We start from the raw sequence: 26752 nt of genomic DNA on the forward strand, positions 1-26752 counted from the left end.
CCGCGGGTTGAGGATCCAGCATTGCTGTGGCTGTGGCAGCAGCTGTAGCTCTGATCTGACTCCTAGCCTGGGAGCTTCCATATGCGGCAAGTGCGGCCCTAAAAAGAAAAAAAATGGAAAAAAAAAGCAAAGCTGTGTTCTAGCCGCTCCAAACACTCCACCTGCAGGGAGGGTCCTGCCTTTGGGCCCGTCCGTCCAGTCCCACTTTCACTGCTGAAGGGAGCTGGGTGTGTGGGGCGGGGCACGGGGTGTTTAAAACCCACAGGGCCTCCAGGCTGGGAGGAAGGCCCTTCGGAGTCTCCTGTTTTTCTCCGAGTCATCCAGCGGCAGACCCTGCAGACTCATGCATAGAGGCAGGGGTGGAAGTGCTGGGCCCTTGTTCCTCGGTGCCAGCTCTTGCCTAGGGTCCTGAGGAGTCTGAGCCCCTCTCACTTCTCAGAGGAAAGGACCCCAGGACTCCCTGCCTCCCCCCGCCCCGCACTCCCCAAACCCACAGAGGCCTGGTCTCACCACCTGCCATCCGGGCACCAAGTGTTTTATTAGATCCAATTTTTATCCGCACCGCGGAGAGGGAGGGGGAAATTGAGAGAGGGGGAACCCGGACCAGACCCCAGACCCCCCCCCACCGGAGCCCAGGGCATCTGCCCTGTTGGGCCAAGGAAGACTTCGTGAGATCCCTGAGGGCCCCAGGAGGAGGGGGCTGGGAGCAGCAGAAGAGGGCTGGGGCCACTGCTTCCCCATCTGCGCCCCAGGCCAAGGCCCTCGGTCTAGAATCTGCCCTTTCTGGGAAGGGCTGTAGCACCCCTCTGGGGGAGGGAGGAGGAAGTGCTGCCGGGCAGGCCCCAAAGCGCGAGGCATCCTATTCTGTGGTCATCTGCCCACCTCGCAGCCGCTGGGCCGCCCCGGAGGGGACTCCAGGGTTTGCTTAGTCATTGGCGCTGTTTACAGGCTCCTCCTCCATCTACCCCTTCTCTCTTCCACCTTCTGACCCGAACTCCTTTTGATCTTGGGGTCAGATGCAGCTGTGGTGGTCCCGCCTCTGGTCATGCAGGAGGCTGGCTGGAGTGGCCTCGGCCCAAGGCAGGGCCTGGGGTGAGGGCTGGAGAGGAGAGCCTGGCCTGGAGAGGCGGGACCAAGGGTGAGTCCCCCGGCCCCTCAGGCTGGGGCTTAGAGGCCCCCCTGGTCCCGGGCACTCCTGGGCCCAGAGAGGGGTCTGGGGAGGCCGCGGCGGCCGGCCTCCACCCCTCAGCCGGCGTCCTCCCGCGGCCAGCTCAGAAGGTGGTTCCCCAGCCTGGCTGGCGATGTGCCGAGGCCATTCTTCCTTCTAACTTAGCTCCTGCTTGCGGTCCCACCTCCATGTCTGCCCAGTGATGTAGAGGATCTGAGGGTCCTATGGAGGGGCAGGGAGGCTGAGCTGAGGTCACCAGCCTGGTGAGGTGGCATCAAGCAGGAAGGGGCGCAGGGTGGTCCCTGTGTTCAGACGGCTCTTTGTTCCCTGGACGCGGTGGGCAGGCAGGAGGAGGGGGTGGGGACCCTCTAGAAGCAGCAGACTCCAGCTCCTCCTTTCCTGGACATGGGACCTCTTTGTAGCAGTGGGGTGCAGGCCCCCCCCATGGGTCCTGGGGCCTGACCCCTCGCCTCTCCCTGTGCCAGGGGGCACGAAGCTGGGTCTGCTGGGCTCAGAAGCCCCCGCTCTCTGAGCTGCTCCGGCTGTGGTAGCTGGGACTGGGGGTCCGGGAGGGGCTGCGCGAGCGGCTGCGGGTCCGACTGCGGCTGCTGTAGCTTCCGTGGCTGTGGCTGGGGCTGGGGCTGCGGCTGGGGCTCCGGCTTGAGTAGTCGCTGCTCAGGCAGCTGGAGGAGGACGAGGGGCTGGGCCGGTAGTAGGGGATGGGACGCTTTCGGGCACTGCCGGGAGGGAAAAGCCGATTATAGGCCATCCAGGGCCCTGAGCTCTGCCAGGCCGGGGCCCTCACTCAGGCCCTGAGCCCCTCCCCAGCAGTGGCCAGGGCTTCCCCACCTCAGTTCCCCTGAGCCTTGGCCTTGAAATTCTCCCCCCTTCCTCCCTGCCGCAGTTGGACTGGACACGCAGTGGTCACTGGCCAGTTTCGTGTTGATCACTTTGTTTTTCCTCCCTGGCCTGCAGGCAAAGGGGACCAAGTTTCTCCTTGGACTGAGTAGCTGCTCAGTAAATATCTGTTGAATAAGTGAAACTTAGAGACAACTCACATCAGCCAGGCTAAGCAGCGGCTTCTGTGCCCAGCCCCGCTTCTGTGCTCCCCACAGATTCAAGGCTTTTGGTTTTCAGGTTGCTCAGAGGGAACAGGGGGTGCCCCCTGGCCACTGTGCTCATGCCCAAGGCCAGCCCGGTCCCACTGGCCCCCACGCCTTACTCAGCTACCTCCCGCCGGCCTGGAGTTAGTTTGAAGCCAGGAGACTGTGTCCCAGAGCAAAGAAAAGAGAGTTAAGGGGGCGACGAGGCCCCACCGCGTGGGGTTAATTCTGAGGAAGAAAACAGGTGTCTGTTAGTGGGAGGAGGAGGAGGCAGCCTGGGAGGAGCCAGGTGGGAGGGGTGGAGGCCCCTGTGGGGGAGGGTGTCGGCCGGGGGTCCCAAGGCCGGCAGTCCGGCTTCTAGCTCTGGGCTGAGGCGGAAGACAGTGCCCTCTTCCCTCACAGAGATCTGGGTCACCGAGGATTAGTAAGGGCTGGTTTGAGAAGCAGACACTCAACGAGCCCTGCTCGTTGTTTGGAAGTGAGAACTGGGACCCACAGGAGCATGTTGCTCTCCCGAGGCTGCCCAGCCAGGCTGGTGCAGAACCGGGCTCAGAATTTTGCCTGTGGCCCTCGACCCCGGGCCAGGGGTCTAGGGCTCCAGGGTGCCTTCCACACCTGCAGACCATCATCTCAGCTGGGCACCCAGGCCCAGATCCTGCAGTCCTGGCAGACTGTGTGGGTGTGGGCGAAGTGGGAGAGACGGGTTCCTCCCACAGCTGCCCCAGGGCCGGGACTGCCCCCTCCTCCAAATTCCCCAGGGGGCTGGGAAGTGAGCAGAGAGGTTAGTGAGAAAAGGAGAGGCAGACAGACAGACAGCTGAAGAGAGCCAGTCAGCTCACATGGGCATCTCCCCTGCAGCCTGTGGAGAGGGGGTCCACCTGGCCCCCAGGCTGGCCACAGGCCACTCAGCAGGCTGGACCTTGAGATGAAGGAGAAAAGGAGACATCATTGCCAGAAAATGAATGTGGGGGAGGGAAGGAGGAGGGAGGGGCTCCAAGTGGGATGGCTGGAATCTTCCAGAGCTGAACTCCTTGCCTGCTGCGGGACCCAGACTCAAGTAGCGGGCCCTCCCCTCCATGGCCTTCAGGACGCTTCCCTTCTGGAGGCGTCCCTCCCCTCGGTGAGCCCCGCACCTCGGCCTTTCTGGTTCCAAGCCCTCCCCAGCATCTCCGTCCTAGGCTGAGCGCCCTCTCCACTTCCCCGAACCCCTGACTCCTCTCCTTCAGCGTCCCGCCTCCCCGCACCAGGTTCAGTCGGTCAGGACCCCCCGAGGTCCCCGCGGCCCCGGCCCCTCCATACCTGGTGATGCGCCGCGGCTCCATGAAGCTGGGCGAGTCCCGGCGCCGCTTGCGGATGGGCGAGTAGCTGCGGGAGCGGCGGCGGGCGCGGGCGGCCTCGGCCTCGGCGTGCCTCGCGCGGCCCTCGCCGTCCTTGTCCCTGCGGGGCCCGGCCCGAGGTGAGCGACGCGGCCCGGCCGGCTAGGCGGGTCCCCCCGCCGCCGCCACCCCTGGGCCCGCACTTACCGGCCTAGGGCTTTCTTGGGCGACGGCGAGCGGCTGGGGCTGCGAGCCCTCTTCTCGGCCGAGCGCGAGCGGGATTTGGAGGGCGAGCGGCTGGAGCTCCAGGAGCGCGGGTGCGGGCCGGGGCTGCGCGACGAGCTCTTCCCCTCCGGGCCGCCGTGCCTGCCGTGCGCGCCCGGGGACGGGGAGGTGCTGGCTGCCCGGGCGCGCGGGGGCCGCTCCTTGGCCCTGGAGGAGGGGCACGGCGACAGGGGGGTGATCAGCTGGGAGAAAGTGGTCCCGGTGGAGGGGAGGGGCGGGGGGAGCCCGGGTGACAGGGAAGGGCTCACGTGGGGAGAGAGTGAGTGGGCTCCGCGGAGGGGGAGCGGCTCGGGAGGGCAAGGGGTTCTATGGGGCGGTGGATCGCGGAGGGGAAGGGTGAGAGATGGGGAGGGGGCTGTCGCGTGTTGGGTCGGGGAGAGGTTCCCAGTGGAGGGAAGGGGGCTCCGGTAAGGGGAGAGGAATCCGTGAGGAAGAGGCTGTCGGGGGAGGGTGATCACTGGGGTGGGGGATAAGTGAGAGAGGAGGGTGCTCGGTTGTGGGAGAAGGATCTGGATCTTAGCGGGGGCAGTGGGGGAGAGATCTGCAGGGGCGAGAAGGATCAGCGACGGGGAGCCCTGTGCGGGGGCGGGGGCGGGGGCGGGAGAATGACAAGTGAGGGGAGAGCGATGGGTGCGGGGAAGGGTGTTGGGGGGCGGGTACTCAGTGCGGGGAGGGAGCCGCGAGCGGGTCCCAGGGGCGAGCCCGCTCACCGTTTACCGTGCCCGCCGTGGCCTCGCTCGGAGCCGGGCTCGGGCCCGGGGCCTGGGGGGCCGCCGCCCGAGTCGCTGCTGGAGCGGGCCCTGCTGAGCGAGCGCGACGAGCCCCGGGGCGGCGCGGGCCGGGCGCGCCGGCGGCCCCTACGGCGAGGCGCGGACGCCGAGGATCGCGAGCGTCTCCGCCGCCGCCGCCGCCGCCGCCGCCGGCGCCTGGCCGCCCCGCCCGCCGCGCGGCCTCCTCTGCCCTGCGACGACGGCGCCGAGCGCGGGCTCGGGCTCTCCTTCCCCCGCGCGGGCGGCGTGGCTGCGCCGGCTTCCGCCTGGTCGCGGGCCCTGGGCGAGGGCGAGCTGGGCTTCTGACGGGGAGAGAGGCAGAGAGGGCACGGAGGGGGTGGAGAGGGGGACGGAGAGGGCGACAGCGGCGGGGGGAGAGGCAGAGGCAGAGCAGAGAGGCAAGAGACCGGGAGAGGTTAGAGAAGCAGAGAGAGACAGCGGAGACGGAGGGAAAGAGGAGAGCCAGAGAGGACAGAGCCAGAGAAGGAGCGGGAGACCGAGGGGGAGAGAGCGGGCGGGCGGGCGGGGCGGGGGGAGAGAAGGAGAGGGGGCTTTCACCGGGCCCAGGCCGGGGGCTGCCAGTCCCGGAGCATCGCACACACGGTTCCCCGCGCCTGCCCTGCCTCTGCCTCTCCTGAGTGTCCACCTTCTGGCCTCAACAGTGCAGCTCATGCAAGGTTCTCGGCATGCAAAACACAAGAGGGACGGAGCGGTGGGGCCGGGGACGGACGGGGAGGGGATCCAGGAAGGGCACGGGGGGCTGGCATTGCCCCCCTCGACGGGACAGAGGATCCCGGCAGAGAGAAGAGAGCGGGCTGGCGCCGGAAGGCCAGGCCAGGGCCAGCCCGCCAGGCCAGGCCCCCCAGCGCGTGGGGGTGGGTGAGGGCATGGAGGGGGCACACGGCACACAGATGGGGGTGGGGCGGGGGGGCGGGACAACTGAACTCAAAACTGAACCGAAGAAAGGGAGGAAAAACAGAAATAAAAAACAAAATCCACAAATGTCATTAGATACCAAAATCAAAAACAATGTCTGAACTCCTGGGGAACTGACATTTTTCTGGTAACATTTTTTCTTTCTTTGTTTTCCGGCCCTGCAGAGACCTGTGGAGCTGTCAGTAGCACCCGACTGTCTTTCTGTTTCTCTCTTTTCTTTTTCTTTTTCTTTTCTTTTTTTTTTTTTAAGTTCTGATTTTTTAAGTCCCTCTTGGTTAACGTCCACTTACCAATAAAGTGGCACTTCCTCCTTTAGTAGGTAAGATGTGTAAGAGAAGGGAAAAGTGTGGTAGCGTAAGTTCATCATTAGATTCACAAAAACGCAAGAGAGATAGAGAGAGAGAGAGAGAAACGCAACCACCCCATTCTAGGCCTAGAGGAGGCCACACCGCCTCTGGAGGAAGGATTGGCAGTGCCCGGCTCCTCGGGCCTGAGCAGGCACCTCTTGGGTGACCGCTGGATAGAGATGTCGAATGTTTTTCCAAAAGTGGAGTCAGGACACAAGGACTGGGATACAGAAAACCAGAAAGGGCACTTGGTACTGTCAAAAGGGCCCTGGCCAGGAACCAGGGTTCTGAGAGCCTGCCACTATCTCATGGGTGACCCTAGCCAAGTCACTTCCCCATTCTGGGCCTCAGTTTCCCCATCCACAAAATGGGAGGGTCAGGCTTTGCTTCCTGCTGTCCCTTCTAGAGCAAATATTCCAGGATTCTCTGCGCAGCCCCTGACCACCCTTTCCACCCGCTCCCTCCGCGGAACTGACCCATCCTCCCGTCCCTGGGCTTCCATCCAGTAACAACCGCCTGCCTGGAAGTCTGTCCCCCACCCTCCCCACTCCCAATCACCAGGACTAGTTTGACACTGAGCACTTCCAGGGCCTGCTTGGTGTTGGAGTCAGCTCGATAACCTGTTTTGATCACAGAACTTGGCCTCTGGTAGCGTCTCAATGCAGTTAGCTGAGGAAGGAAGAAGTGCCCTTACGAGGACCAGGGCCAAACCAGGGAGTCCTAGGAAAGGGGCAGGGGCAAGGCCAAGTTCTCTTGGCAGGCTCTTCAGCTGCCACGCCAGCTGCCACGCCTCAGGACACCTTGCTGCCAGGGGCTGGAAGGAGTGTGGCTTCCTTGGCATGGCTCAGGGGTGCTTCCTGCAGCGGGAGGGGTGATGTCAAGGTCTCGCTGATCAAGCCCGGATCCAGCCTGGGCGTGAGCTGAACCAAAATGTCAGCCCCACTGGGGGCAGGGCACAGCTAATTTATGATTGGCGGCTGCAGCAGCCAATGCACACCAGCCGTAGCGGTGAGAGCAGCTGTCCTGAGCCAAATGGGCCATGAGGACCTGGGAGAGCCTTTGGTTTGGGGCAGAGGATGACACTGGGTGCCAAGGTGCCCCTTTGAGTGACTCTGACCCTTCTGGTCACCAGCTCACTTCAGCTAGGAGAGACGGAAGCTGGGCTGCTCACTCATGGCCCCTCTGAAATGGCAATTCATTCTTGGCTCCCCTAGTACCCCAGCGTGTGGCCAGTGCCTCGCAGCTCCCAAGCCCCCAGAACTAGGTTCTGTCATCCAGCATCCTTTTTCCTACAGAGGAGGCAAATGAGAAAGAAGTCTCCAGGATCCTCAGTTTTCTAGTGTCTTTCCTGTCCCCCGGCTTGTCAAAGAGTGTAAAGGGAACAGACACCAGCTGGGGGAAAGGGCGCCTCAGGAGCCAGCGCTAGTAACCCATCCCTAAGGAGATGCCGGACCCTGCCTTTGCGAAGCCTTTGCCTGCCCCTGTGGTCAGGGGCAGCGAGGCACGAGGGCAGTACACCAAACTCGGGAATCAGGACCTGGATGTGAATCCTGGCGCCAGCTCAGAATCCAGGTCGGAGATAACTAGCTCTGAATCTAGGGAAGAGGGCGGCAGTGGAGGAAGAAGACCGAGGGTCACGATGGTCCTTCCCACAGGCACGGCGGGGCCCTCTCTGCTTCCCCCTGTGGGGCCAGGAGTGGACTGAGAGTGTTCGAAACAACGCTCCCGACTGGTTGGGTGGGTACCCATGCCCTTCACGTGGCTGTCCCCACCCACTGAGGTCCAAGCAGCTGCGCCGGTCCCCCTGTGCTGACCTGGATGCTTCCTGCCGGGCATGTCTTCAAGTCCAAGTTCTTCCCCACTTCCCTCTCATCACCTTCAAGCCACATGGCTGCTAGAGCCCCGGCTGCTAGTAATTGGCAAAGTGGAACACCCTGCATATGAGTTTGCTGTGAGACCGTAAGGAAGTCACCAGCTCTGAGACCGTTGGTAAAATGGGGATAACTGGGTCTTTGTACAGGGATTGCGAGGGTCTGTGCAGAGGACACCTGACTCATGGTCCCCTCACAGATGAATGGGGTCAGAGCAGAGCAGGAAGGCCTGGGGCCCCGTGGGGAAATCTCCCATGAGCCAGGACGGAGGGGGATGGGAGGAAGGCTGTGCTGGGTAGGGTGGCAGATACCAGCTCCCTGGGTATCACCCTTATCCACCCATCCGTCCCTAAGTCCTGGAGAAATGGTCTCCATGATCCTGCCAGAGGGTGAGCCTCATCCTCAGCTTGGGTCTCATTCTTCCCAGGAATTGAGGGAGATCCCAGTCCAGACACCGTGGAACTTCACAGAGGGACAGGACCACGGTGGCCGGGGACCACGTGAAGCCTGCTGTTGGTGACTCCTGCCCCGCTTGCCTCTGCCCCCCAGTACCCCTCCCAGCCTAGCTGATGGCTGTTGCCCGCCCTCTCCCCTCGCTCAAGGTCACCACCTCCAGGAAGCCTCTCCTGATGCTCACCCTGAGTCAAACAGGCTCCTCTGTGATCATACAGGCCCTGTTCCTTCCTTCAGTGTGGACCGTGCCAGGGCTGGGGCCACAGTGACCCACAGGAGCTCGCTCCCCATCCACTGTTCCACTCTTCCCCTTCTCATCGTTTTGAGAGATCCCTGTCAGCCCTCCAGCCTGGCAGGTGGGAGCTGTGAACCCAGGTCTGCCTGTCTCTCCCCGGGCACGGACACCCAGCGGGGGCCCGGAGGAGCGCCAGCTCATGCTCTCCTCGTGTGTGCGTGGAGGAGTGAGGGACAGAGTGACCTTGTCTGACTCCCAGCCCTGCTCCCAGGAGCCCTTCTGCTTCTTGGTGCCACCTGTTTTCTTTTGCTTACATAAAATGTTTTTGAGGGGAAAGACAACAAAAGTAGCAGGGACAGTGTGCTTGTCCAAACCTGGTATCTTTAAGGACAGGAACAAGCAAGCATCTGGAGCAAGTACCCCTCTAACTCAGCATTAAAAATCCCATTTCAGGGACCCTGGTCACATCAGGTATTTCTTGAAGGTGGGGCCTCTACCCCCACCCCCATCAGGCTGGGACAGAGCCTCCTCCATCGGCAGCGCCTTCCCCTCCCTAAGCAATGTCAAGGGGGCCCTCCCGCACCCCCAGGTCTGAGGGATCTCTGCGGGCAGCGCCCCAGGACCTGCCCTGTGGCCAGCACGGGGGGGGAGGGAGGATGACTGGCTGGGCTTTCTCTTTTCAGAGCTGAGGAAGGAGGCTCACCGGGGCCTCCTGAGGGCGGGATGTCCTGCTTCTGCAGCGGCTCCCAGGTGGGGCGGGAAATGGCTTAAAAGGCAGGAATAGGAGGAGGGGGTCCCAGATGATCTGCTCCTGCCTGAACCCTCAGGGTAGCTGGAGGAGCACTGGGCTGGGAGTCGCAAGTCCCAGGTTCAGCATCTTGGGGACACTGGCCACGACTGATTCTCTCTTCTGGATCATCTGCCCTAAGGGACCACATGAAGCTCAGATGTGGAAGATGGAAGGATGTTGGGGGGCTGAGGGAGCCCCTCTCTGGGTTGGGTTGTGGTCCAGACAGGAGGCAGGTGAGGTGAATGTCCCCCTCTGTCTCTCAACTGCCCTACGGAGACTTTGCTGAGTAGACCACCTAGTCCAGCACCTGTTCCTGGCCAGCTCACATCACCCCTGAAGTTCGACTACCATTATGCCCAAAAGATGGAGCTGTGAGGTTGCGCCTGGTGCCAGGGGCTGCCCCAGAGTCTGGAGCTCCCACCAAAAGCTCCACCTGCCACCAGGGCTGGACTGTGGGAGCCCAGCAGGCCCTGGAGGGTGGCACAGGGCTCTTTCCTCAGGCCCGACCTCAGCCAGAACTTCTTCCAGAATCTGGAGGCTGAGAGGCCCAGCGCAGGCCCCTCCACCACTGCTGATTGCCCGAGGCGGGGGTGAAGGGTGAGGGGCTTCGCAGCTACTCCCAAGAACAGAAGTCAAATTGGCTCAACTGCAGCATACACAGTTCAGGAAGGGACACACACTTGGAATGCTGAACCACACAGAAATGCATTCGAACAACAAAATGAGAAAGAGGGGGGACGAGAGGAAGGCTTGGGGGAGGGGGCAGGGATGGAGAGGAAGAAGGAGCCGGGAGGGTGGGAAAGGAGGGACGAATGAACCAGAAAAGTTGTCGGGGAAAAGTCAAGAAAACTAAACGACAAACCAGGAAACACAGCTTTGTAGCTCATTTGGAGAAAATGCAAGTTACAAATGAGTAGTCACTAAAAGAAAGAAAGAAAAGGGAGGGGGAGAAAACCAACCAGAGCGAGATCAAGAGCTTGAGAGAGAAAGAAAACCACATTCAAACCAAGCAGAGTGGTGGGGCTTATCTGGAGATGGGAGCGGGCGCACAGCGGAGCCGGGTACCTACCTTCTCAGTGATCAGGGACAGGAATGCAATAATGAAAAAGAAAAGAAGGTCTCCGCATTGCGAATGCAGAACTGGGGGAGACAGGGACTCTGAGCTGTGCTCCCCTTCTTTTGGCACAGGGCAGCTTTCAGTCTAGCCCCAGGGATGGGAGGGGCTCCTGCCCAGCCAGTTGGCTTTTTTTTTTTTAAACCCACAGGCTCCAGAAACCAACCTTTCCTTAACTCTTTAAACAACAGAAAACCTTGACCTCCAGAGGGCATGCAGGAAGCAGCTGATGGCAGCAGAACCACAGGGTGGGTGAAGGGCAGGCTGGCAGCATGGGCAGAGAGGCCCACCCATGGCAGGGGAGAGAGAGGGAGAGGAAGAGACACAGAGACACAGCGAGAGAGACAGGCAGACACAGAGAGGGACAGAGAAGGGGAAGGGGGACCCAGACAGAGAGAGGAAAGCCGTTTAAACAAGGCCAGTCAGAGTGGACAGATGGGGCGAAGGGGATCTCGCATTTAAAAGGGAAGGCAACCACGGAGTCAGTTCGGAGGACTGACCCAGCTTCAGGGCAACTGCCTTGGCTCCCGGCTTCAGCATCGTTTTAGCAAAATGCATTCCCCCTGTCTCCGCGGCTTATCTTGGAAGAAACGCCAAGGCGCCCTTCCCTGTCCTGACCGTCCCCCTCCAGCTGCCGTCACTGCACTTTCCTTGGCTGGGGTGAGGCAGGTCAGGGAGAGCCACGGGCACCTTCCTTGGGGCCACCTTGGGCTGCCCATTAGGTGATCTGAGTCAGAGGTGGAGGCCAGAGAGAGCCTGGGCACCTTGCTCATGAACCTTCTCTGCCACCCTCACCAAACAATGACGCTTCCTTTGCCACTTTGGATGCTAGGAGCAGGGGGCCCTACTTCTAAGGCTGCAAACCCTGCACATGCTTTCTGGCCAGTGTACTGGGGAGGGCAGAGCTAGCTCTGGTCTGCGTCCTGGGGGGGTAGAGGGAGGCAGGTGCCCTCAGGCGAGACGGGATGGAAGGACTCTCCTGCGAGGTCATCTGACTCTCCGACCCACACCGTGTGACTTCGAGCCACTCCCTTTCCTCTCTGGGCCTCACAACTTATTTCTCCATATGTGGGAGGGTGCCGCCCCACGCACACCCTGGTCTTGGTGTGGCATGCCCCGTGTCAGAGTTGAGAGGGCTTGGGAGCATGCCACCGACATCCAGCCGGGTCCCAGTGGGAACGGAGGAGCCGAGATGACGAGCGGCCACACTCCACCCACTGGAGTGTGTTTCCTTTTCTTTTCTTTCTTTTCTCTCTCTCTCTCTCTTTTTTTTTTTTTTTTTTTTTTGTCTTTTTAGGGCCGCAGTAGTGGCACATGGAAGTTTCTAGGCTAGGGCTTGAATCAGAGCTGCAAGTGCTGGTCTACACCACAGCCACAGCAATGCAGGATCCAAGCTGCACTGGTGAGCTATGCTGCAGCTTGCAGCAACGCCAGATCCTTAACCCACTGAGGGAGGCCAGGGAGCGAACCCATACCTTCCTGGACACTATGTCAGTTCTTAACCTGCTGAGCCACAGTGGGACCTCCTAGAGTGTGTTTTCTTTTGCCAGCCCTCCCAAATTTTGGCTCTGGCTGAGGGTCTAGAGGTTAGAGGGCTGCTGTCTCCTTTTGGATCTACCTCTAAAAAGCTGTGTGACCTTGAGCTGGTCACTTGACCTCTCTGAGCCCCAGAGAGCAGTAAGCAGCAGGATCCAGACATTCCTTTGGGGCTGAGCCCTGGACTGGGATGGGACAACTAAGACGAGTTGGGAGCTAGCACCCTGCTGGACTGTTTCAAGACCAGGATGGACTTTTTCCTCTTGCCTGGGAGTGCCTGGTTTTGAAGCTCTCACCTGAATTAAACTTTTTTTTTTTTTTTTGTCTTTTTGCTATTTCTTGGGCTGCTCCCGCAGCATATGGAGGTTCCCAGGCTGGGGGTCAAATCGGAGCTGTAGCCACTGGCCTACACCAGAGCCACAGCAACGCAGGATCCGAGCCGCGTCTGCAACCTACACCACAGCTCACGGCAACGCCGGATCCTTAACCCACTGAGCAAGGGCAGGGACCGAACCTGCAACCTCATGGTTCCTAGTCGGATTCGTTAACCACTGCGCCACGACGGGAACTCCTGAATTAAACTTTATCAGGTGTCATTAGCTCCCTCCTCTGGGGCCTAAGGATCTGAGGCCTGGCAGGATGGAGCTGAGCAGGTTGAACGGTCTTGCCCAGCTGTCTTATTCCAGATACAGGGAGCTCACTGCTCTGGGAAGCAACCTGGGCGAACTGGGACATGCCTCTCCCCTTCCCTGGGTGTCCCAGCTTCTCTCCAAGGTTCCTCAGAGGCTGAGACACGGAGCCACCACCTGCACCCCTTCTGTTAATCTAAAAGCTGAAGCAGTTTCATTCATGCCCCGGGGTTGAGGATGGGGCTGGCTGCTACCGCAGACTTGGCGGAAGCCTTAGTGTGGGAGTCTTGTTTTTTTTTTTTTTTTTAAAGAGTTATCTTCCCTTTTAAATTCTGATTACAAAGGAAAAAAAAAAAGAGAGATGTACATGACTAATGTTCACTTGAGATTCAAAAACCATCTCTGCATTAGGAGTTCCCACAGTAACACGCACAAAAGCAAAATTCTAGAACAACATAGAAGATAGAAAAAAAACCCAGAGAGATACTTTGCATTTCTGTACATTACAAAAAAGAAAAAAAAAAAGGAAGGAAAAGGAAAAACAAACAAAAACAAAATAACGAAAAGTTACACAAACTTCCCGCCCTCTTCCCTTGGCGGCTAAACAAGAAACGGAATCACAGAGTTACCACGTTTCAAATGGGAGGCTAAAAAAACAAACAAAAACATAGACGGGGTTAAAAACCATGAGCTTTTTCTTTTCCCATTTGTTTCTCTCTCTCTTTTTTAAAAAAGATAGCGTCCAAGAATACCGCCCCCCTCCGGTACTTTTCCCAAAAGCATTTTCGGTTCTTGGCCAAGTCTGAGCCCCCAGCCCCCACCTGCCCTCCCCGGAGTGAGCTCTGGTCTCAGAAAGGCTTTGCAGGCAAAGAGGGACGGGGCGTGGGGACAGGCCTGAGACCTCTCAGGGCCCGAGGCGGCAGAGGCTTGGGGAGCAGGCTTTGTGAGACAGTCACGAAGTGCTGTTTCCTAGAAAACTCCCAGGGCGAGGCCAAATTTCGTGCCGCTTTGGGGGAGGAGACAAGATTGGGGTGCTGCCGAGGCTTATTCCCCCAGGCCAGAAGCTGGCTGCCTTCCCTGGCTGCTCTGTCTGGGGTCCACTTAGCTGCGGTGGGCACTGCGTCTGCACGGGCCCTGGGCCCCCAGGGTATAGCTTAGGCCTGCAGGAGGTGGGAGGAAGGCCTGGACTGAGAGCCCCTGTGTTCCGGCGCTTCTCCGAGGACGGAGTGTGAAGTTCAGCCGTGTTCTTCCAGCTTGGTGCCCGTGGGATTGGGGTTGGGGATGCTCTCTCTTCTAGGTCTGCCCAGGTTGGGCACCACCTCTGTGACCTGTGGCGCTAGTCCTTGCCCTGGTCACCCTCTGTGAGCTACCTCTGTGAGCCCTCTCCCACTCCCAAGAAAGATCCAGGGACATAGGATCCTCCCTATGTGGCCCAGGGAGGCCCCTCGGAGCTCAGAAGCCTGGCACCCTCTCCAGGGGGGGCAGTCTCAAGAAAGGTAAGGTCCTTAAGCAAAAATCGATCTTGAGACTGAGTTTTCTGTGAGCTGCCCTCGGCTTTCCTCACTGAGGCCCTGGGAGTAAGGGTGTTTGAAAAAAGAAAGGGAGTGAAAGGAAACAGTCAAAAATCAAAATGAAACTGACCGACACGTACATGTTTGCTGCTGAGACCTGAGGTCTGGGGAGGGGCAGCCCCCCAACTTCCTGCTGAGGCCCCTGGGGCAGCCTGCAGGTCTAGGTGGGGGGAACTACAGGCCTGCCCACCCCACGTCCCCTGTGCCCATCTGGGGCCCCTGACATCATTGCAGCCTCCTCTCCCTGGGGGCCTCTACCCTGGACTTTAAGACTGACAAACGAAAGGACACGCGGACCTTCCCTGGGGCCTAGGAGAGCCTCCCACCCCAGCCCAGCCTGAGCACCTGGGAAAGGTGGAGAAGCCTATCACCAAGCCAGCTCCTACCATCACCACACCTGCCCGTGGGTCTCTAGGAGTCTGTGAGCCTCCTGGAGGATGGGTGGGGACAGTTTTTGAGGTGGTGGTGGGCATGGCGACTCTGAGGGAGCAGTGAGTGTGCAGGGAGGTACCTTGGGAAGCCGGGGCTGTGGGAAGTGGAGCCTGCAGGTTTGAGACCCTGTCGAAGTGTGGCCAGTGCCCAGAAGGGGATAGTCTCTCCTTCGAGCAGGGACTTCAGAAATGCACCTCTGTGGCCACAAGGGGACTGAGATGAGGGGGGAGTCTGAGGAAGAGGGTCTATGAGGGGGTCGAGGGAGGGAGGGAGGGCTTTCCGGAGAGGGAAAGGACTTGGCGGGGAGGGGGAGGCTCAGGGCCCAGGGGAAGTTCTGACTCTTGAATTCTGTCCTGAAGGCGACCCCTACCAAAACCCACTGCCCCTCCCCCACCGATATGCCTGGGGTGAGGGAGGCAGGAAACCGGGGTTCCTTCCCAGCTCTTTACCCAGCTGGCTGAGTGCCCCAGGGCTCAACCTTCTCGGGCCTTCAGTTTGCCAAGGTCAAGGGTGCAGGCATTCCTCGCCCTGACTAGGGCCGGGTGGGCGGAAACAACCAAGCTTTCCCGACCGCTCAGGTGCACGGAACGCGCCCGGGACGCGGGAGCGGCCGGCCCCGCCCCTGCCCCGCCCTCCCTGGCCCCGCCCCGCGGCGACCCGGCCCCGCCCCGCGGCGACCCCGCCCCGCCCCGCTTCTCCCAAACCTAGCTCGGCGCAGCCGGCGCGGCGCAGGAAGCCTCCGCGAAGCCAAGCGTACGTACATCGAGCGGGCTGTGCGCCGAGCCCGGGCGGCCCCCGTGCGCTCCGCTCCGCTGTCTGCTGCCGCCGTTCTGCTGGGGCGACCCCCATCCGCTGCCGCCGGACGGGGTAGGCGACCGGCTCCCGCTGGACCGCTGGCTGCCCGTCTTCCGCCCGTCATCTCGGTGCTTGGGACTCAGCCTATGGGGGTAGAGGGGAGCCGGCGTGGGACGCTCCCTTTGCAGTGTCCCCTCGCCCCGCCCCCGCCTCCTCTTACTGGGCTGGGAATCCCTTCCGTGGAGAGAGGAAGACCCCAGCCCTCAGGCTGCCTCGCTTTCCAGTCCAGTGTCTGGGGCGCCCTTGGACATGTGCAGCAGCGCAGACCCGGTAAATTTCTACCCAAGGATCAGTTGCTGTCTGTCCACCAGCCCTGCTCCCCAGCCCTGGGGCGGGGTAGGGGGGCGCAAGTCCCCGCCGCTCCAGCTGAAAGCTGAGCTCAACCACACCTGAGTGCTCCCTGCAGCCCTGGACCTACCTGCTGGGTGATCTGGAATCACTGTAATGGGAGGACAGTGAGGGGCTGTGGGAGCTGCCGCTGCTGTGGCGATGGGCCCTCCGGCCTGGGGACTCTGCGTGTAGCCTGGGAGAGAAATCAGGCTGTACTTAAGTTCCGCCTGACCTGCCTGTCTCCCATGGGAGCCCTGTGAAAAGCCTCTGCTGAGCCCCCTCCCACCTCCACCCCCATAGTCTCCTACAAAAATAACACAGACCCTGGCCATGCTGGGCACAGAGCTAGTCCCTGTGAGTCATTTGTCAGACTTAGGAAAAGGTGTCCTTTTCTATAGACTGTCCCAGCTCTCCAAGACCTCACTGGCCCCTTGGCTGGTGTTCTTGTGACTGGGATGGGGGGGGAGTCACAAGGACTGAACTTGAAAGGACACTGGCTAGAAGGCCATAACCTGGGTTCCAGTTCCAGCTCTGCCACTGATTCACAGGGGCTCTTGGCTTCCTCTTGGGATCTGAATTATATCATCTGAGTCAGGGGACAAAATGTGCTGTCTTCAAGGGCCCGAATCTGTGACTCCAGAAGGCCAAGTTTGCTTGGGGGTAGGGGTGATGGGAGAGGGTTGAGGGGCTGGAGGAGGGGGAAGGGTACTCACCTCTTCCTTTCTTTGTTCTTTTCCTTTCTTTTGCTCTTGGGGCTTCGAGATCTACAGAAAGCAGAGGCTAAGGTGACAGCACAGCCTGAGCACTAAGTAGGCCAGAGGGAGGGCAGGGTCTGGGAGGGCAGGGTCCTGGAGCGCTGGAGCTGGGCCGTGTCCAGGCGTGGATCTGAGCTTCGTTCCTCTCTCGGACCTGAGGTTCCCTGGCTGGCTGGCGTGGATTGCTCACCCCACCCGGCCCCCCCACTTTGGGTCCCTTTTACTCTACCAGGCCTTGTTTCCTCCTTCTCCTATAAGTCCTGGCCTGGATCACCTCCTGCCTGGGTCCCAACTGGTGCTCCCTCTGGAAGTGCCCTAGGAGATGTGACCATGGCCCCATTGCCCTTTCCTTCTGGCATTGGTCTTGAGACAGACCCCTCTGATGAGCTGCCATGGTGGGGTGGCCTCTCCATGCCTCATTTGTGTACCCTATGCCCCAAGTTCCCTCGATGGGGCTCTCTGGGGGCAGAGTCCAGGCTCCTGCCTCGGAGCTGCTCCTCTGAATGCCCATCCCATCACACCCAGCTCTCTGGGGCAAGCCCCACAACCCAGCTCCTTCTGCCTTTGACACATGTACTGAGAGGCTTCTGATTTGGCTTCTCAGCTCTCACTGCACCCTTGGTCCCTACAGGTCTCTCAGTCCCACCCTCCCTGATGCCTCCAGATTCCTGCTCAAGTCCTGACTGAAAGCCAGGTGATGCTAAGAAACACTGGAACGTGTTTCACACAGGAGCAGAGTGGGTGGTGGGCAGGCCCACAAGCCTAAAGGTTTGGCATCTAGAACCCTGCTCTCTGCTTTGGGCCTCAGTCTCCCCATCTGGAGCTGGTCTGGCCCTAGCTCACCTCTAGGTCCTTCCCAGGAGTGAAGGGAAGGGGACAGAGGATCTGCGCAAGTGGACAGTGACCACTGGGGGGCAGCAGGGGCCCATGCTGGCCCAGAAAGACCGGGGGGGGGGGGGGGGGGGGTGGGGGGGGGGGGGGGGGGCTGGGGCGGGGAGGGGAGATGGGAAATTAGAGGGCCAGGATTAGGTGTTTCTTTAGGCTGCTGCCCCACTTTGCAGAGTCTCACTGCAGGAAAGGAACCCGGGACTCTGCCCCTCCTCGAGGCTGCTGGGCGGGGGTCTGGCTCTAATGCCAGCAGTGGCGATGTGACTGCCCACATCTTCCTTCCCTCCATGCTGAGTTTCCTATGACTTTCCACACCCCTGTCTCTGCCTGGGTTCCAGCCTTACACCTCCTCTCGCTTCCCCAATCCATCCTGAATAAGTCACTGTCCTGCTCCGAGCTCCGGGCTGGCTCCCAGCCCCACCTGGGTGGAGGCCTCATAGCCTGGCAGACAGACTTGCTGGGGGCTGGCACCTGCCCCCCAGAAACTCCACCTGCAGGCACAGTCTGCTCACCCCATCTTCTACCCACTGAAATGATCCTTCTGCCTGGCATGGCCTTTCTCTGCAAATTTAGGGTCCTGATGCACCTCCTTCCCAACTGGCTCCTCCACGGATGCACCCCTTGGAGACTGGACCTGGATACTGTGTTGTCTGGAAATTCTTGGGGCCCCCAAGGCAAGGCTGACTCGTGGTGCGGCAAGGGCTGCAGCCCCCTGTCTGGCTCTGGGGATGAGTCCCTGGAGTGGGAAGATGGAGCAGGACAGGACTCTTGCAACCCCCTCCCATCACGGCTTCCTCGGTCCCTCCAGGGGGCACGGCGTCTGTCCGCATGCTCCTGTCCCGCCTCCATAGGGTGCCACTCACCTGTGCCGCCTCTTCCTCCGGGACCCAGAATCAGACCTGTAGGACCATAGAGGGGTTCTTGTGAACCTGCCTGGTGTGGCCTGCAGACAGGATCTGCACAGCCTTGGGCGTGGGGGCCCCACAGAAGCGAGAGGAGGTCCCAGGGGAGGAAGGCTACCTGTCTCGGCGGTGTTTCTTCACACTCTTCTTCTTCTTGCGCAGGGGTGAGGAGCTCCCACAGCTGTGGACACAGTTGGGGGGGCGGGGCTCTAGTGAACTGGGTCCCGGGATGGAGGGGGTGGTGGAAAGGACTGGGAAAGCCTGGGTGCCCGAGGCATCAGAGCTGGGAAGGGGATTCCAAGGGGCGCAGCCAACTGCCATTGGGCAGAGCAAACTGAGGCCCTGAGGGTCCACAAGGTCCCTAGGAGTAGTTGGTGGAGCGCCTGCATTGTCCCCTTGTCACTTTTCCAGCCTCCTGGGCATTGTGAATGAGGACTGTTTCAAACCCAAAGGTTAGAAGCTCCAACGATGGGATTTCTGGGCTCTGCTGGGAAAGGCTGGCACGAGGGTCGTGTCCAGGGTCCAGGCCCTGAGGTGGCAGGCCACCTGCCTCTGGCGGATGGCCTCGACTCTCCCACCCGCAAACACCCTCTCCAGTCCCAGCCCTTCCCTGACCCGCCTTCATCACTGACCTGCACTCGGAATCTAGTCTCCTCTTTTTGCTGAGGGCAGGGGAGAAGGAAGGGGAGACAGACGATTAGTTGGGCCCCCAGGCATTTGCCAGGGTCTCACTTGGGACAGGAGAGAGAAGGCACCTAGAGATGGGGACCCAGGCCCTCCTCCCCAGGCCTCTCACACTGTGGGTGCAGGACCCCTGGGGGAGGGTGCGGGGGACCAAGAGCAGGTGGAGGGAGAGGTGGGGGACTGGGTCAGTGTGTCCAGTTCTGGAGCGTATCATTGTCAGTGGTGGGGGGGGAGGGGAGGGTGGTGGTGGTGGTGGAGGGGGCACGGGGAGGGGGTGCCTGGGAAAGGGGAGGCGCTCGGTCGAGCGGGAGGGGCCTGGGGAGGGGAGGGGCTCCGTGAGGGGGGATGGGTTCGGTAAGGGCAAGGGCAGAGACGCGCAGGACCAGCACGTCGCTGGCACCCTGCTGGCTGAGGGGTGGGCACCTTGGGGCCCCATCACTCCCCTCCCGCCCCTCTGGCCGGTGGAGGCTCTCACCGGCTTCTCCGGTGGCCGCCTTTCTTCTTCTTCTTCTTCTTGGGAGGGGGCGACGCCGAACTGCTGGACCAGTGCTTGGCCCTGGGTGAGAAGGGGCGGGGGAGGGGTTGGATAGAGGTGAGCGGGGAACGGTGGTCCCGTCCCTCCATCCCCCCGCCGCGGCGGGCGCTGACCTGTACCCCCGGTGCCCACGGTAGCAGGCGGCCGGGCAGTCGCAGTCCACCGGGCCGTCGTCCTCGTCGAAGGGCGCGTACTCCAGGCCGGGGTCGGCGCCCTCCATCAGCCGCGGGGTCTCCGCCACGCTGCCGGCGACAGGAACACTCACCACCCGCCGCCGCGGCCTGGCGGCCCCTTTCTCAGCCTGGCGCACGGGAGGCCTGGCCAGGTGGCAAGGTCTGGGTGCGCCCGGCACGCGGGTCTGCAGCTCTGCAGCTCTGACCCCTAGAGGGTCGGGCGGAGTTTTGAGGAGCCCGACCCGGAGCTTCCCTTCCAGGCCCCAGCCTCAGCGGTGCCATAGTTTGCCAAAGAGAAGAAGCACAGGTCCTTCGCCCCTCACGGAGCCCTCCCCCCTAAGTTGTCACCCTCTCAGATCCTCCCCCTCACTGAGTCCCCTCCCAAACCTCAGTCCCATTCATCGCACCCCACTCCCCCTCCCCAGCACCTCCTTCCCTCGCTGAGCCCCTTTCTCCGATCCCTGCACCCTCAACCCCAGTTTCCTACCCGAACGCCTTTCCCCTCGCTAAGCCCACTCCCCTCCCCAGTGCCCCTTGCCCCTCACCCCTCCCTGAGCCCCGCTCCCTCTGAGAGCCCCTTCCCCCTCCTTAGCTCCCCCCTCGCTGCTGAACGTCTTTCCTTAATCCCCGCGGTCCCTGAGCGGGACCCCCGCGCCGCCCCCCCCCCCCCCCCCCCCCCCCGCCCCGCGCCCCTGCCTCCAGCCCCCGCTGCCTCTCTGAAATATTCATAGCCTCTCCTCGCCCTCCTCTCTGCAGCCTCCGGAGGCCCGGCTGCTCTCTTCCGGCTGCCTGCCGCCGGGCTGTCATCAATCACTGTCCAGGGGCAGCAGGCGCGGGCCTCAGCACTCTGCCCACCTCCCAGGCTCCCCATCCATCCAGCCCAGCTCTCCCCTTCACTCGGCGGCTTCACACTGCATCTGGTCCCCGCCCCGGCTCAGGAGCCCCAGCTGTCTTCTGCCACAGATGTTTGCTCCCCGCAGGCACTTGGGAGAGGGGAGCTTTTTTCCTAAAGGCTTCTGGGCTTAAGGCAAGAGCACCGAGCCCTCTTCATGTGCTGTCCCTGAGTCACTGTGTGACCTGGTGCCTGCCATGCTCCCTCTCTGAGCCTCTACCTCAAGACAAGAGCCATCATGTTATAAGTTGTCAGGACAGTTCACCGAGGTCCAAGACACGGTGCCACGTTGTCTTATATTGAACATGGCCAGCAAGGACCCTCCAAAGCCCCCCCCCCCTTCCATTTTCCATTCTGGGCCAGCTGGGACAGTGCGCCTCTGGGACGGAGGCTCAGCCCTGGTTTCGCCAAGCTCATCCTTCTCCTGCCCAGAGCGAGGGAGGCCAGGGCTTGGATGGCAGAGCATTAAGGACACGATGTGAGCTGTGGATTCAGCCAGAGGTCTGAATCCAGGCATGACCACACTCACTGAGCCTCCGGGTCCTTATCTAGACAATGAGGAAAAGAATATTCCAGCTCTGAGGAGGGGATTAAGTAAGATTCTGTCTAGGAAGCTCCTGACATGAGGCCTGGCCTGTGACTCGTCCCGCACACACACTGCTAGATGGAGGACCTCTGTCAGACACTCACACCAACCCTTCTCTTCCAGGGAGAGAAGCAGTTTTGACACATGAAAGAGAGACAGGCAGAGCAAGAAAGGCAGATCACAGCTACAAGGTGAAAGAATTTTCAGGGACAAATCTCCAGCAGGCTCCCACTAAGCAGCTCTTTGAAGACTGATTTTTGTATTTAAAAAAAAAAATGTAATCGAAATCTCATAGGGCTAGCTAGCCTCGAGGCTCGTGTCAAGAATGTCATTTGGTTCTTAAACCCCATCCTGGCCCTGACAGCCCAGGAGCCACGCAGGTGGTGTGGGAGGTTTTTCTGGGCTGACAGAGGCCCGTGTCCTCTTCCCTGCCCCTGCGGAGCCCAACACCCCCCATCCCTCCATGCAAACCCCTCCCCTCTTCCTGGAGCCAGTGGCCTCCTACTTCCTGCCCTTGAAATCGCCAACTCCTCGGCCTGTCCCAGGGCCCATCACCCCTCACAGCCCTCAGCCACACAAAGGCCTGACACATAAATCATCGTCTTTAGGGAGACTTAAGGGCACCTGCAATATTGTGTGGGTGAGCCAGTGGGAGGAGGAAGCGTCCATTTATCCAGACACAGAAATGGTGAAGGTTATTTACAAAATGAAATAGCCCCATTTGGGCCCTGCCTTCTGCTGGCATCCTTTCTTGCCCATCTGAGCTGGGTTAGGCCCTGAGTCCAGGCCCTCCCTGTGGCCTCCTGATTCTGCTGGCTGCACACCTACACACAGCTTTCCTTTCTTTCTCTGCCCTGGAGGCCGCTGCCTCCTCTCTGCCCCATCCTCCCCCCCTGGCAACTTATCATCTGACGGCTCTCACTTTCTGGTCCGTTCTGGGAGGTTGACGTGGGATCTTTGCTGGGCACATGAAAAGACAGGCATAGTGAAGGTGCACACAAGGTCGCGGAACCTTCTGGTAAGACTTGCCCTGGAAGTTCTTTTGGGAATACATGGGCCTAGGCTGAGGCCTCTTTTGCCGGTTTTGTGCCGTTGGTACCAGGATACCTGTTTTGCAGGCCGTCTCAGGGCTGGAACCCTGGATTCTCATGTCCTGACCTTCCTGGGTGAGAGTGTCACTAACAGGAAGGTTCTCTAAGGTTTAAGTGGCTCTCCACAATTCAAATCCCATTCAGAACCACTTCTTTTTTTTTTTTTGTCATACCCATGGCATGTGCAGGTTCCCAGGACAAGGATTGAACCTGAGCCACAGTGGTGACAACACCAAGTCCTTAACCACTAGGCCACCAGGGAACTCCAGAACCACTTCCTGATGTAGAGAAATTGCACAGCTCCATTTCACAGATGAGAAAACAGACCCCGAGAGGGAAAGGAACATCTTCTATGATTTTGGGATCTTTGAGTAAAGAGTATAAGTTCACCCACACGATCGGCTTGGAGGATTCATATGCCAATGGCATGGCCCTTGACTTTGCTGGCCAGGCTTCCCTGCTGTGCATGTGAGCTCAGCGGGCCCTGCCCTGCTCCGTAGGCACAGTTGTGGGTGTGTGCACTGAATTCTAGATTTTTTTTTTTGTCTTTTTGCCTTTTCTTGAGCCGCTCCTGTGGCATATGGAGGTTCCCAGGCTAGGGGGCCAATCAGAGCTGTAGCCACCTGCCTACACCACAACCACAGCAACGCCAGATCCAAGCCATGTCTGCAACCTACACCACAGCTCACAGCAACGCCGGATCCTTAACCCACTGAGCAAGGCCAGGGATCGAACCCAAAACCTCATGGTTCCTAGTCGGATTCGTTAACCACTGTGCCACGACGGGAACTCCGAATTCTAGATTTGTGTGGCATTTCCTGCTCTTGAGTTCATGTTCGTTAGCTAGTTACTCCTCAACAAGTACGTGGAACAGCCAGGGGAGGTGTTCCTCCCCTGCGGCAGAGCTGACGCAAGTAGGCCTGGCCGGAGTCCACTGCAGAGGGGCCAGGGCACGTGGAGGTTGACCCCGGCACTGGACGGGACGCGTGGTGGACCAGCTGCCACAGGCAGGGCTCCGATCTGGGAAGAGACTGTCTGTCACATGCTCTTCCTCGTGCCAACAGATTCGCTAATTAACTGGTTCTGTTTCCCATTTGCCGGGAGCCTAATGGCCAATTGACAGATGAGTGAATCCAGACAGAGGAGGAGGAGGATTCCAGGCAAAGGGGCTGCCCTCTCTGCTCACTCACTCACTCAGCACACACGCCAGGCCTGCCTGGGGCCCGGGGGAGGGGGACGGGATGTGGTGGCAGGAACAGGAATAAATCCGGCCTGGGGCCTCTCCTGTAGCTCCTCACAGCACAGGGCAAAAATATGACAAGTGCCTTTGATACTAATTACTAAGGCAGGTGCCAGAAACTCTTCTGAGCTCTTTACATGTATTTATCTCATTCAGTGACTTACACTAGAACAAGCCTCTGATGTGAGAATCATCATTTTATTTGGCCATGCCCGGGGCATGCGGAAGCTCCCAGGCCAGGGATCAGACCTGCTCTACAGCAGTCAATGCTGAACCCTTAACCACAAGGCCACCAGGGAATTCCCATAGGTACCATCACTGCTATTCCCATCGTATAGAGAAAATAATGGGGCACAGAGAGTCACACTACATATAAAATTAGACACATAGAAAAAAGAAACCCTGGCATTTGCTCACTGTTTTTGCAAGTAACTTACAATTTTCCATAAGACCTGTCTCCCAAACATTTTGTTATATTACATAACTATGAAAATAATTAAAAAAAAATCCAGAGTAGGAGTTCCCCTGTGGTGCAGTGGCTTGAGGATCTGGCATTGTCACTGTAACAGCTTGGGTCGCTGCTGTGGTGTGGTTTCCATCTCTGGCCTGGGAATTTCCACATGCCATGGGTTCAGCCAAAAAAAAAATATCCAGACTAAACTTTTATGATTCTGAGCTGCTGCAAACCAAGATTCAGTATAATCACATGTCTATATATGGGATGTGCATTATATAATGATGAAAACAATTCTTCTTTTTTTAATGGCCACACTTGTGACATATGGATGTTTCTGGGCCAGGGATTGAAACCAAGCTGCACCTGCAACCTATGTATCAGCTGTAGCAATGCTGGGTCCTTTCACCTACTGTGCCAGGCCAGAAATTGAACCCACACCTCTGCAGCTACCTGAGCCACTGCAGTCGGATCTTTAACCCACTGCACCACAGTGGGAACTTGGAAAACAATTCTTCTTTCTTTTTTTTTTTTTTTTTTTTGTCTTTTAAGGGCCACACCCAAGGCATATGGAAGTTCCCAGGCCAGGGGTTGAATCAGAGCTGTAGCTGCCGGCCTATGCCACAGCCACAGCAAAACCAGATCTGAGCCGTGCCTGCGACCTACACCACAGGTCATGGTAACGCCAGATCCTTAACCCATTGAGTGGGGCCAGGGATCGAGCCCGAGTCCTCATGGATTCTAGTTGGGATCGTTACTGCTGAGCCGCGACGGGAACTCGCTGAAAACAATTAGAGTGGAAAAAAAAAAAGGAACAAAGAATTGATAACAGACAGAAATAAAGAAAATGTAGGAAGCCCAAAGACGAGAAGATTTTACTTTAATCCCAGGGACATGGGTAAAGCGGTTTTTAGAGGCAGCCTTGAATTGTGGGGTGAATTTGAGCCTATGTAGATGAGATTAGAGTGTCTCCGGCTGAGGGCCCAGTATGAGGAAGGGCGTGGAAGTGAGAATGTGCTGGACATGCCTGGGAACTAGCAGCAGGTCGGGCTGGCTTCTGTGTGGTGCTGGGAGTGGGAAGCTAGGCTGGGTCTAGAATATAGAGAGCCTTGGTTGCCTGGATGGTGGGGAGCCCCAGAAGTTTACTGGAGCAAAATGGGACTCCCCATATCAATCAATTTCCAGACAAACGTGTGTCCGGCCTCGGTGTCTCTGGGACCTCATTCCGCTCCATCACTTCTTTACCAAGTTAGAGTGCCAGCTGCCCCACTGGTCTCCTTGTAGTTTCACCCATCTGATCCATCTTCCAAAGCAGAAGGTCCCCAAACACCTGCCAGACCACATCACACCTCTCAAAAGCCTTCCACTGGCTCCTTCCATCTATGGGGTCACACCCAGAAAGCTGCAGGATGTTTAGGTATCCAGTATGGAGTGTACACTGCAGGGGAGACTGCCACAAGAGACTGTGACCCAAACCAGAAGCTAACTTATGGAAGAAGGAGGATCCCTGGGGACAAATCTCTGGGAGTGACGGTGCTCTCCCAGTTGAGACCCTTTCCTGAGTGGGAGGTGTTATGGGTTCCTATGGCCCATGGAGGGTTAAAATCATACCCTCTCTCCTGCAGTGTGGAGACCCTTCAGCTGCCTCTGGATTTGTTAGTTCACTCTAAGAGGGCAATGAATTTCTCCACATCTCAACATTCCAGTGTATGAATGGGGGTCAGGTATCAGGGTCAGGAAGCCAAAGGCGGGAGTGCAGGGACTGCCAGGGCTGGGGAGACTCCTGAGAGAACCCCCGAGAGGACTGGCAGAGAGGCAGACACGGCCAGGCAGAAGGGACTACGTTTAGGTCAGACCAGTGCTTGCCGTGGCCGGGGGTCCTCCGATCGTGAGGATGGTGGTTGTTATGGGTCGAATGTTTGTGTCTTCCTCAAGCAGTGTGTTGAAACTCTAATCCCAACGTGACGGCAAGTGGCGGTGTAGCATTTGAGAGCTCGTTAAGTCTGGAAGATGGAGCCTTTGTGAATGGGACGAGTGGCTTTGCTAGAAAAGACATGTCCTTTCTACCACGTGAGGTTGCAAGAAGGTAGCCATCAGTAACCCCAAAGAGGACTCTCGCCCGAATCCGACCATGCTGGCACCACGATCTTGCATGTCCGGTCTCCAGAACTGTGAGAAATAAGTTTCTGTTGTTGATCGGGCACCCAGTTTATGGTACTTGGTTATAGCAGCCCAGGCTGCCTGGAAGAGGGTGGTGATCACTGGTACTGAGGCATGCCCACAGTGTGCCAGCCACTCATTCTCACACTCACAGTCATCGTCTCAATTAATTTCCTCTACAATCCTATGAGGGTGGTGCGAATATCTCCACTTTATAAATAGAGAACTGAAGGCCCAGAGCAATCAAGGACCTGCCCGAGTCACACAGCTGGGGAGAGGTGGAGCTGGGGTCCAGAGCTGGGGTCAGCATTGACTTTAGAGGTTAGGACAGGTGGAGTGTCCGATGGCAGAGCCGGCACTCTCCCTCCACTGCCCCACACTCTGAACTAAGAACTGGAGACCCAATAGGATGCCAGGTTCACAGGAAGGCCAGAGATCAATCTGTCGCCGGCTCCCCCCACCTCCCTGCCTTGGGCTTGGGTTCAGCACCATGAACAGCACTTCCCAGCCTGGAGTAATCCGGGCCACAACGTCCGCCTCCTTAGGCTGCTGCAGTCACTGTTTGCAGTGCTGTTTTCACATCTGCCTGAGCTAGAAGAAGCCTCCTGGTCCCCCCTCTTCTTTGTGTCAAGGAGGAACCCGGGACTGTGC

The 26752-nt window shown here is 59.1% G+C and overlaps 1 protein-coding gene across 1 annotated transcript in view; it reads right to left on the reverse strand.

The window, feature by feature from the left end:
- Window positions 1–519: 519 nt before the first annotated feature.
- The window catches only part of SRRM3 (serine/arginine repetitive matrix 3), a 36077-nt gene continuing 9844 nt past the window's right edge, over window positions 520–26752 (reverse strand). The window contains 14 exon segments of the mRNA XM_047779819.1: window positions 520–1905; window positions 3111–3143; window positions 3145–3190; window positions 3571–3708; window positions 3795–4019; window positions 4583–4944; window positions 15318–15495; window positions 15830–15934; window positions 16455–16505; window positions 18248–18283; window positions 18405–18467; window positions 18919–18948; window positions 19446–19526; window positions 19619–19747. Coding sequence (XP_047635775.1) covers window positions 1537–1905; window positions 3111–3143; window positions 3145–3190; window positions 3571–3708; window positions 3795–4019; window positions 4583–4944; window positions 15318–15495; window positions 15830–15934; window positions 16455–16505; window positions 18248–18283; window positions 18405–18467; window positions 18919–18948; window positions 19446–19526; window positions 19619–19747 — 1846 coding nt within the window. The 3' untranslated portion in view covers window positions 520–1536.

Source organism: Phacochoerus africanus, chromosome 5 (genome assembly GCF_016906955.1).
Source record: "Phacochoerus africanus isolate WHEZ1 chromosome 5, ROS_Pafr_v1, whole genome shotgun sequence".
NCBI lineage: Eukaryota > Metazoa > Chordata > Mammalia > Artiodactyla > Suidae > Phacochoerus > Phacochoerus africanus.